The 12,102-nt window shown below is 29.5% G+C and overlaps 1 protein-coding gene across 6 annotated transcripts in view; it reads right to left on the bottom strand.

Moving 5' to 3' along the window:
* LOC148226094 (netrin receptor UNC5B-like) overlaps positions 1-12,102 on the bottom strand; it is a 161,451-nt gene that overhangs the window by 75,085 nt on the left and 74,264 nt on the right. For all 6 annotated transcript variants that reach the window (XM_088204088.1, XM_088204089.1, XM_088204091.1 and 3 more), the window contains 2 exons: positions 925-1,343; positions 252-465 (listed from right to left, as the gene is read on the bottom strand). In XM_088204088.1, the coding sequence (XP_088060214.1) occupies positions 252-465; positions 925-1,343 (633 nt within the window). The remainder of the gene's footprint in view (positions 1-251; positions 466-924; positions 1,344-12,102) is intronic.

The raw sequence follows: 12,102 nt of genomic DNA, 5'->3' as shown, positions 1-12,102 counted from the left end.
ATCAGATATGAGATAAAAATAAAATTTATATTATGTTATATACATTTTATATTAACCCTACATTAATATTAATAAACTTAAATTTGTTATATTGGTATTCTAAACACAACAAAATAATTAAGTATTCAGACCCAAGCTTTCAATAGATTGATACGAATCTCTAAATGTCAATCATTCTAAATTTGTATCATATCACCGTAAACAATCAATATTTCTACACCGAATAACAATAACAAATATGATTTACTCACAAGCAACTTCGACGTACACAGGTAGACTCCTAATTTTTCCTCTGCCGTTCCAGGCCAAGCAATAGCAATGGAATTTATCCTTCCCGAAAAACTCTTCAACCTGATTTCTAGTCACGTTACACTCCGCCTCGACAATCCTGGCTCCAGATTGTGGATCGACAAACTCCTGTTGCTTGGAACCTTCCCATCGTTCCGAATTGCATCTGAAGTACACCTGGATTATAAATAGAAAAGTCAAAGATCAGAAGCTGTAGTTTAATTGCGAAGGCGATCGGCAAACAATGTCGCCCTTTCAACATCACGGCAAGGGGTATGTATGTATATTCTAATTGTTTGCCCCGTCTGAGAAACCATCCAATTAGCGAGATCTGAACTTGTTAATTGCGCCGAGAGGGATCTGTGTCGACCTCTCACGATAATCCTGGAAGAAAGACGCTCCAGGCCACGTGACTGAAAAAGATAAAGTTCTTTCACTATGAAAGAACAATAGTTTTGGTCCGATAGTAGCTTTTCAAATTTAATTTAAAAATACTAATTAAAACTATATAGTCAATCTAACTGGGCTCATCTCTAATTTAAATAGATTTATTTCAGATACATATGATGCTCAATGATGCTCAACTATAAAAATACGTTAGGAAATTAAATTTAATGTATATTTTTTTTAATTTACCTGTAGAGCATACGCCGCTCTGCACTGAAGGGTAGCTGGCTTGCTCTTTATTGCGAAAGCATCCTTCGGCTCAATCAGAAACACCGGAAGGTTATTGGCATTAGGCTGTAGCAGATGATCGTTGCTCACATGACCCAGCAGATCGTGATGATCCACCTCTCCAGCTTCCAGCTCGTCTTTGTCTTTTTCTCCGTGAGCCTTGGGCTCATAGTGATCGTAGTCTAAGTCTAGGTCCTCCTCGTCGCTTTTCATTGGAGGAATTTTATGGTTTGGATTGTAGGGATCGAACGGCTCTGGTTCAATCAACCCTAAGTGGTGAATTGGGTCTTCTGTTTTAGACGTTGTTGTTGTGATGTTATCGCGCTTGGCTCTCTCAGCGATTTCGTCCATGGATGGAAAGTGATCCGGGAGGAGATCACCTAAAAAGATAAAAAAAATACAATTAATATTTTTTTAATTAATAATTATACAATCTCCATTGTGTTTAAAAATATATTTTATTACAAATGTGTATCATTACTTGACAGGTATCACTAATGCGTCATTATGTCCATAATACAAACAATAATTATAACAATAAATATTTAAAAAAAAATTATGAACACCTAAAACAGATGAGCTCTATCCCACATATATTTTTCTAGCTACTTATAGCTTGTTTGTTGAGAAACTGGGTGCAAGAAAGGCGTTCTCAAGCGCTGACACCTGGTCGCGATGAGTAAGAATAAGAGATGTGATCGCGACTCTCTAGGGCAATAAAGCACGCAACTGAAGTTTCCGAACATTATCAGATTGTCCATACCACCCCATAGCAACTTTAAAAAGTGCTTTATTGAGTAGACGCTACGCCAAGAATGCAATGAATTGTATCGCAATTTAAGCTAAAGTTACCAAGTTTTGATAACTTTAGCCTAAATGACATCATCGAATTGCTTGCGGATAGTGCCTAAAATAACAAAAATTTAGATATCGCTAAAGAACCATAAAATGATCATGAAGCGAAAGAAAATTCGGTCCCTTTCACTGTACATATAATTCTGAAAGGTCTTTAAATTTGCAGTTAATTGAAAAATATGCACAAATTCTAACGCGAGCTTAAGAATTGTTTGTCCGGATATTAGGAACTGCATAAAAAAAATCCAGAGCCAGAAAGTGCGATTTAAATTCATTATATTTGTGTCTATGTATCATAACATATCACAAAAAATCAAATTGTGACTACTTATATTTTTTATTATTATATTACATAATAGATAAAATTAGTGAAATTCTTTTATATACTGAAATTTTAATTTTCAAATTAAAATTTTAATTCACTATATAGTTTCACCCTAAAATATTAATTTATGCTCTATATCTGTTAAAAACATCAATACAATATTATGGTAGAAAAACGACCTAAATTTCCATAAATTTACCATTGAAATTTGCATGACGTCACACGTATGCGCGTGGGGTCATTCGGTCCAACCGGGGCCAATGCGATATTTGCAGGGCAAACGGATGCACTTGCAGGCTTAATATCCTGCCCTGGTCATAACCCATAACCTGTATTGAATTCAAATGATATCGAGCTTGCGGTACGTGGATTTATGTCGTCAGTGCCATTTTCGATTCCCGGTGATTCTGGATTTACCGGCGTAATTCCCGCTTTGAAATATCAAATTTGATTGATGGCCAAAAGCTCTAGCTGCATGTATGTGTGTACATTGTACTATTGTACCGTTTAGATAAAACAATCAAGTATATGCGGTTGAACAAGTCTATCTGTCAAACAGCGAAAAATTTATTTCCGTATTAAATCTACATGAATATAGAGAACCTACTTTTATATATTTATATTATAACAATTTATCTTAACTAATACATCTCATCTTGGCCACAAAAGATTACCAAAACTTACTTATTAACTTTAATTGATTAGTATATTATAATTATTGAAGCAAAAACATAACAAAAAAAATCATTTTTTTTAATAAATAGGCTTTTACGTACCGAAAATATTTTATATTAATATAATTTTAAGGCGAAGTAAATGCAATAACAAATAATATTAAAAAGTGTTTCAATATTTACTAACTAGTTCTTTTCTCAGAAAAATTAAAATTAAACATATGTTCTGATTCTTGCAGTGAGCAAAAATGAAACATACGTATTTTCCATAATGTTACAAAAAAAGGTTATAACATTGCTTATTAATAATTACAAATTTCTAAAATAAATCATATTTATAAAGATGCAAACATACAGTAATATAAAAAAGACAATTTCAATATCGTTTGTTCCTAGAAAAACTCATAAATGTAATAAAAATGGAACAAATATAATATTTATTCCTCAAAAAATACTTTACAGAAAAGTAAATATCAAAAGCATTTTAGTAACTAAGTTATATAATACAGACTAGTGAATGTCATACAAATTAAATAAGCACAAAAAATATTTTATAGATGATTGTATATCAATCTAGAAAGAGACTTTAGAGCTATATGCGCTTACAAGGAAATGTAATAGATTAAGATAAAATAGAAATAAAACGTTATTCTTAGAATTAATAAAATATATATTAAGTTATATTGCTTATATTGTAATTTATATAAAAAATATATTTATTTTTACTGATAACCAATTAAGATTAAAAATAAAATAATGGTTATAACAATAAATAAATAAAAATTGTATGTTTTTTTTCCAGCTTAATTTACAGTTAAATAGTGAATTTAAATATATAAAAAAAAATATAGTAATGTTTTGCTCTGTTAACAATGATTATTGAAAAAATTATATAAAATCAGGGCTTGCATAAAATATAGGAAGCAATATTGGCACATCAACAAATATAGAATACTGAATTAAACATTTTAATAAGAAATAATTGATTCAGAGAAACGTTTCCATTTTTATTTTATTATATTTTTAAATATTATAAAATAAATTATATACACATTTTCTTCACAAATACTACGTAATATTATATATATTAAATTTGCATGTAATAAATTTTGATTTTAAACTGCGGCACGTTCCGTAAACAAAACAAATTGCACAACAAACGAGGCCATAAATTAAAAATAACATAAATTACCATCTTACACCGTAAAAGTAATTACGTACACACATTGCGGTGCAAATTACCCCAAAAAAGTTAACTAAAAAATAATAATACATAATGAAAATCGTTCGGGGCATTTACGACACTTGACGGTTTAATTAACTTTTGTGCGCCATGTGAAAATTTTCACGTCGTAAAATATTGCCTTTACAGCCTTTGGGAAAAATACGAAACACTTCTAATTGAGATAAGTAGTTTTTTCGTGTAATAAAATATAAATATTATTTATATACAATGTAGCCAAAAAAACATTGTTGATTATTTGCGCTGAATAAATATAGTGAAAATCGTTTTTAAATGACGGACATACTTTGTAATTAGTTGCGTTTTTATAACATAACAGTTGACAAAAATAGATTTTCATCTGATATAAAATTATTGATTATTAATCAAAATCACACACAATTACTGAGCAAATAAATATATAATATGCATAACAAAAAAAATAAGAAATATTTTATTGAAAATGTAACTTTTTTACAATTTAATTCAGAGCCTAAGACTTTGCTTTAATTAATATCAATATATACTTTTAATTATTTTATATCATAATGAATATTACAAACACAATAGAAAGGCAATTTTAATAGAGCAAAATTTTGAAAAAGATCGTTTGTCGAGAAAATGAGTCCTGAACTTAATTTTAATCTAACAAATAAAAATTAGATTATTGATTTTTTTCAATCAAAAATAAGTAAATTAGGATTAATTAAATTTCTTAATATTTTGACTTTTAATTGCTTAAAAGTTCAGTTTTAAATATTTATCGATTTTTTTTTATTTAGGCACTCTAAAATTCCTACTGTGGCGTTTTACATATATGCAAAAAAAGCATTGTTTTGGAAAAATTTCGATTAATTTCAAACCAGTAGGAATTTTAAAACCAAAAATTTAGGACTATTTCTTATTAGCCTAAAGTATTTTAATAAATACTTTTTCGATGGTTTTTAATTTGAGCTTTACATACTTATGTTTTCTTTTTAGAAAACTTTCAAACTACTTGTAATTTTGGTAAATAAAATATTCTTAATTTTTTTTATAAACCAATGAGTTACAAATTCAGAGTTAATGCATTTTAATAAATTAATTTTTGACTAGCTATTTTTAGGAAACTTTAAAAGTAGTCTAAATTCTGATGAATTTTGTAGTGTTATATCAACCTGATACACTCTGTATGTATTTATTTTTAGTTTGCCCCACTTATGTAATTTTTGGCTCCCACAATAATTAAGGAGTTCGGCTTCCAATTAAAGCGCTTCCAATTTTTTCTCGTTAATTTATGAACGGATTAATTAACGCGGCCGGAAAGTTTGAAAAGCGCTGGTGTTAATCATCGCCGACGAGCGTTGACGGAATGAAGTGTGAATTTTAATACAATTTGAATATTTAAATTGCTTTGTGATCACAACGTGAGCGGTTAACGATCCGGCACAACAATATACGCATAAACTATTTTTTAATTTATTATAAACACAAATACACATAAAATAACCTCATAGTTATTTTTTGTAGGTCAATATGTTCATAATGTAGTACATCATGAAAATATCCGGTTTGTTAAAGCGCATTTTTATGAGTATTTAATCGTACGGCTTTGGATGAAAGCTTGATTTTATCTCTGCATCTTTAAAGCTCGATATATGCAATGTTTAATATGATGTTGCATGTTAATATTTATTTAATGTGCATATTAATTGTTTAATTTAAATTAATTTAAAATCATGTTTAATCAAAAAATATTTTTTCATTCATATAAACATACATAAGTAAATACATCAACCATAAATTTAGTAAGAACTTGCTTAATGGAATTTTAAAATATAATATAATAATAACTTTTAGTATACGTTTTCTATGATAGTTTCCATAGTATCAAAATATCCTAGTAGCAGGTGCCAATGTTAATAATATCGCATTAGTGTCGCCCTTTGAATCAAAGGCGCCGCACATTATATACACACAATTACAACATCCGACAAACCGGCTGTTACACGCTGAAAACACGTGTCAAATTAATTTATTTTGACATTGTGCTATACACAGGTCGGTCACGAAGTCTTGCGCTTGATCGATAGCGCGAACGTGAAAAAAATCGCGGCGCACAATTTGCACGAGCAAAGGTCACCACGTGAACGTAGTGCGCCAAATTGGTATAATGTAATATATATTTTATAAATTATGTAATTACACTTTCGAGACAGCCGAAAGAGTAATTTAGATTTTTATCTTATATAGAAATAATTATAATGTATTTTCTTGCAGCACCTAAATGTGCAAAGAAATAAAATAAATTTAATTTAATAAAAAAATAATAATTTTACAAAGTTTAAAACCATGCAATTTTTTATCAATGCAATACATTTTACTTATTAACATTTTTTATTCACGTTTTTAACACAAACGAGAGTAATTTTTCCACGGCCGAAATTTCGAAATTTCGTATGTGTTTTTTAAGGGCTATTTCAAGAATAATATATAATGATCATATATTTTAATGTAAATAGTAATATAATACAAAATATTTAGGTGCTTTAATATGTATGTATATACAAAAGATAAAAGTAAATCGTTTGATCCCTTATCATATAAATCAATATAGAACCTTATACAAAAACTATACATCATTCAAGGATTTTGAATATACCGTGAAAGAGGATAAATGGCTTTCAGAGGATATATAAAGATTAGAAAAAATACACGAAATACCTATCAAAAGGATACCTTTTACGTCAATACACTTTTTTATTTTATATAATCTATATGTACACATAAATAAAATATGTATATATGATATATGATTTACAAAAATATTATTATAATAAAATATTTAATTAGCTTAAATTAGAAAATATATCAACCCACATTACCGCCTCGGCCAAAATATATTATCAAAAACAATCATTAACGTCGAACATTCGGTTCAGTTACTGTCTGTGGTTAATTAAACTATCCCCTATTTCGGCGACTATTATTTTTCATAAACGATTCGATGGCTTCCAATTTTCCCCATATACAGGGAAATTTCCACATTTTGATTTTATTTCCCCGCTACTCCCATGTGGGTACATATTGTGTTTAACAAAATCACTGCATAATTATCCCAGCAAAATATTAACACAACCCGGTGGGTGGTCGAGCTAAACACAAATTTCCCCCGGCTGTAAACAACCTACTGCTACACTGTATGAAAATATGATATTGTGGTCGCCGTGCCGTTGTGCCGTATTAATTATGAACGTTTCGGTCAAAGTGGCAATTTCTCATTAATAACGGTGACCACTGCTCCTGACAGCTCGTGTAAATCTTCAAAGACTCCAAAGACGCCTCCGACGTTGCAAGAGATGACGTTGACTGATTTCTGGGACGTGAGGCAAAGGGTCAATCAACACCCCCAACCAATTCTGGCTTAGGTGATCGTGAATCAACCATAGAATGAAATTTATTTAAGATATAATAAATAGTATATATGTATATATTATAATAATCAATATTTTTACGTTAATATAAACTGCTAATAAGCAATGAATTTAGTATTTTTTCAGTATTCCGAGGATCATAGTGTTAAAAAAATCCTTCTGTATTAATTAAAACCCAAAATAATTTATGTCTCAACAGTCAGTCATGCTTTGGCCGTTGATACCTGAGGACGTCTTTTGTTATATTCATGTTAGTATACATCTGGACTCTAAAATTTCCCCAAAATTTACGATGATAAAAAATCGCATGTAGTGAAATTCACTCTCAATAACATTTATTTATTTATTTATTTTTAGATTAAATTAAGACCACCGTGGCCTAACAGGTTACCCCAATGCGCCACGATGGTAGAAAACAAATTTTAAATTTATAAAACATAAAAAACGTATATATACATAAATATAACAATACTTAAACATAACAAAAAAATATAAAATATTAAAATGAAATGATATAAACTGGATCAGACCCTCGTAGCTAACATTAAATAAGTCTATATTTAATGCCAGCGTATTAAGGAGCCGGATGACCACAGCTATAGGCGAGTCGGCAAGTGCGGATGTCCTAGCCCTAACGGCCATCAAAAGAAGTCTCGATCGTGATTCTCGAAAATGTTCCGGAACCCAAAACTGGAATTTCTCGAGAATAGCTGGATTGTCGACAGCACCTTTTAGTATTTTAAAAAAATGCTTAGTGACATACAACTTTCTGCGAGAACTCAGCGAATCATATCCCAACGCTCCTAAAAGAAAGGCGCTGGGATATAAGTACGGATAATAACCAAATGTCCTTTTGTAAAGGTATCTTAAATACCTTTTTTGAATTTTTTCCACTAAAAGGGAATATTTGTCTATTCAGGGATTCCAAATTATAGATCCCGATTCAAGAATGCTGCGAACTAAGGTGTCATAGAGGATGCGAATAACTGACGGATCGTCAAAGTGAAAGGCATTCCTCATAACAAAGCCGAGCATCTTGGAAGATTTATCACAGACGTCGTGTATGTGTAGAGAGAACCTCCATTTGCTCTCGAAAGTGATTCCGAGATCTTTAGTGGAAGTTTCTCTAGTCAAAATGTTACTACCGAGATAGTAGAAATAAGCTGATGGCGAATGAGATCGAGAAAATGATACAGTATGGCACTTTCCGACACTAAAGGGCAGACGCTTAATGGAAGCCCATCTCCACAGAGAGTCTAAATCACTTTGTAGAGAGAAGGAGTTCACAACAGATCGAATGCATTTATATAATTTTAAATCATCTGCGTACAGAAGAAAACTTGATTTTTAATTGCTGTATTTATGTCATTAATAAATAACACAAAAAGCAGAGGTCCCAGATTGGATCCTTGAGGAACCCCTGAAGGGGTAAAATATTCTTTTGACAATCGTCTACTATAGGTTACAAACTGTCTACGATTAAAAATGATTTAAAATATAATTTTACTACGTAAAATTATATTTTAAATCATTAAAATAAGAATCATTATGAAAAAGTAATTTTTTGCACTACAAAACGACATTTATTTTGATTTACAAAAGATTTGATTACAAAAGATTTATTTAATTTTATATAAATATTATATTTTAAATTAAAATATATTTTCTATAATAGTAGAACGCTACTAAATACCTATATAAAAACCTACCTTTACTGAGCTTAACTTGATTGAAATTATTACAATGTCTTTTAATTAATAAAAATCCATAAATTAATAAATAAGAATTACATTACAGTATTAAATTTAAACCTATATTCTGGTAATTAATATTTAATATATTCATACCCCTATTAGCGTAAAATATAATAGTCACACCTGTGTGTCACGAATGTTTACAAACCGAGCGGCTAAAATTACTATATACCGAAATATACAACAGTTATTCCGCGTTATGTATTATAATACAGTTTACGCCATTGTAAACCGACTTCAAAACTTGGGTAGCAATTTAATGTCTCAGCCATTATTCCGCAGGCTTTTCTCACTATACAGGGGTTATATACATACATACATACATATGTATGAAATAACCGCAAAACCATACGCTGACACACAATTGGTAGTGAGCGAAGTTTAGCAACCGCAAAGTCGTCTGGTGGTTATTATTACCGTAGTTCGAATCTGGGAACCCTAAAAACGAACATATGTAACGTAAAAAGGTTGAGATACAGAAGAAAACAAATGGCGCTAGAAGTTACGGCCGCCCAGGTTGTCAATGACTCAAACTGGGAATGACACGACGCGTGACATCACGTATCCGAAGTTGAAACTTTGATCTTTTCCCACAGACGTATGTCGTTTTGTGTAATTGCGACATTATGATTTTACACTGTCGTGGTATTCGTGTCGCCGATTCGAAACGTTTGAGAACGACTGATGGGCGTATCTAAGCGGTTATGAAATTAATTAATGATAGACGCATCTCATTGTGGGAAGACGCAGCGGTATATAATTTATCATGTTAATAAAGCGAATCAAATTTGCTTCATAATATTTTTTATTTGTAAATCATAAGATACAGATATCCCTTGATTCACACGATTTCGATTTAACACGTTTATCATGTTTTTATTTACACGGTAAAATTTTGGTTGAACCAACTTTATATTTGTACCTTTTTGTACCACAAAATCCAGCTGTAAATTTAGCGAATTAAAAGCAATATCTATTTTTTTAAATGCAGCGGGTATAAACTATTTAAAATCATTCGTAAAAATAATTAACAAAAAAAACTACATGCGAAATTTCTCAAGAAATGAGAAATCACCATTTAGATTTTTTTCGAGAAACACCAACTATGACATATTGCATATTTTAAACTCATTCCAAGCTCTTTAGCTATATATTATATTTTGTATGTATATTATATAATATAATGTGAAACTTTTAATATTAAAACTTTTTTTGTCACTTATACAGTAAACACTGATCTTAAAGGGTAACGACGTAACTACGTCAAAGATATCAAGAAAAATGAAACCGCTTAATAAAAAGCAATTTCTTTAGACACCTTTTTGAACACAAAAACTTGAACAATAACAAGAAGTGTTGCAATAAAAATTTAATTATTTTTATTAGAAAAATAAAAAGTAAGTTATCTTTTTTGCATAGTATTTGTACAGAATCTATTTACCGTAAAAAAGAGAGTAGTGCTTCTCGTTTTTACTGATTTTATTCGCAACAATTTGGGTCAATATTAATGCATGTAAATTATGTATATTAAAGTTATTAATTTAAATATAATTATTGCTACAATATTTTTTTAAACTAAAGAGTATATAATTATTAAATAGTATAATAATGTTATAAATATGACTAAAATAATAAATAAAAGTTTAATTTTCACTGACATGATATTTTTTCTATTAATAAAGCTTTAAATAATATGTAATACACTTTTTTATACGGATTTTAAAAAAAGCCTTTAATTTTTTTTATTAAATTTTCCGTTGTAAATTGATAGGCGTAAGCCTAATGCGTTACAACAGGGTACATCAGATATAATGAATACCACAACCAGACAGACAGATAATTATAAATTATTATGGGGCCGGTTATTTTTAATATCGCATTTTTTATAAATAATAATTCCAGTGCTGCTGCAGGGGCTTGAACCTGCAACCTCAGAGTCACTAGTCTGAGACATTACGGACAAGGTATTCCGACAATTAGAAAAATGTCATTTTTACACTGGAAAATACTTTATTTTATAATATTTTTATTTTATGTAATAGTGAATACGATAAAAATAACATTAAATCTTAATACAAGCACAGAATACTGAAGCACATATTGCTTTAGAGGCTGAAGAACATATTTTACTTGTTCTTGATCATCTTTTCGTGCTTTTTCCCACTTAAATTAGAAAACGTTGCTTAGTTTTATCTCTTTAAGATGTAACCATCAACATGTCAATGGTATGAAGGCTAAAGACAACCAGCAAAAGATTCAGCTAAATGTACTCTAATTTATAATATTATAATAATACATTTTTCCCAATCTTTTTATTTTTTCTCCACATAAAATAGAAGAAGCTTCCAATTTTTTTTTTAATTATAACTACTAACGTTTAATTTTATACTTTTCTTTTTAAATAAATTGTACAAAAATGAAAATAATTTATAAAACTACAATAAGCGGTTCGTAAAAAAAGTCATTGAACATTGGATTCTGATTTTCTGTCGACCGATAATTTTTTAGGAAAGAAACAAAATGTTTGCTAGTCGTTATTCCTAGCGTTGGTCATAATACTTATAATGTCAAAAAATATTTTAATTATTAATTTAAAACAGCCGTGATTTTGGCGGATTTTTTAAATGTAGCGATTTAAAAATATTTAGATAAATTTAATTTTTAATAAAAAAATATTTAATGGGACTTCTCGATTAACGAGAAATCATCATTCTGCAGTTTTAACAAAAATAATCATTCAATATCTACATATATATGTACACTATATGTGAAAATTTACATAAAAAATTTAGAAAAATTGTGCAATTATGTTTAATACGTATTTAAAATATTTTATTCATTACACATACATTTTTTCCAGTCCAGTTTTATATACCTTTCAGTAATAGTTCCTAAT

This window comes from Plectrocnemia conspersa, unplaced genomic scaffold, assembly GCF_051122295.1.
Source record: "Plectrocnemia conspersa isolate PC_06_02 unplaced genomic scaffold, ASM5112229v1 ptg000014l, whole genome shotgun sequence".
Classification (NCBI taxonomy): domain Eukaryota; kingdom Metazoa; phylum Arthropoda; class Insecta; order Trichoptera; family Polycentropodidae; genus Plectrocnemia; species Plectrocnemia conspersa.
The sequence above is the reverse complement of the archived record's forward strand: the minus strand, read 5'-3'. Positions and strand labels throughout refer to the sequence as shown.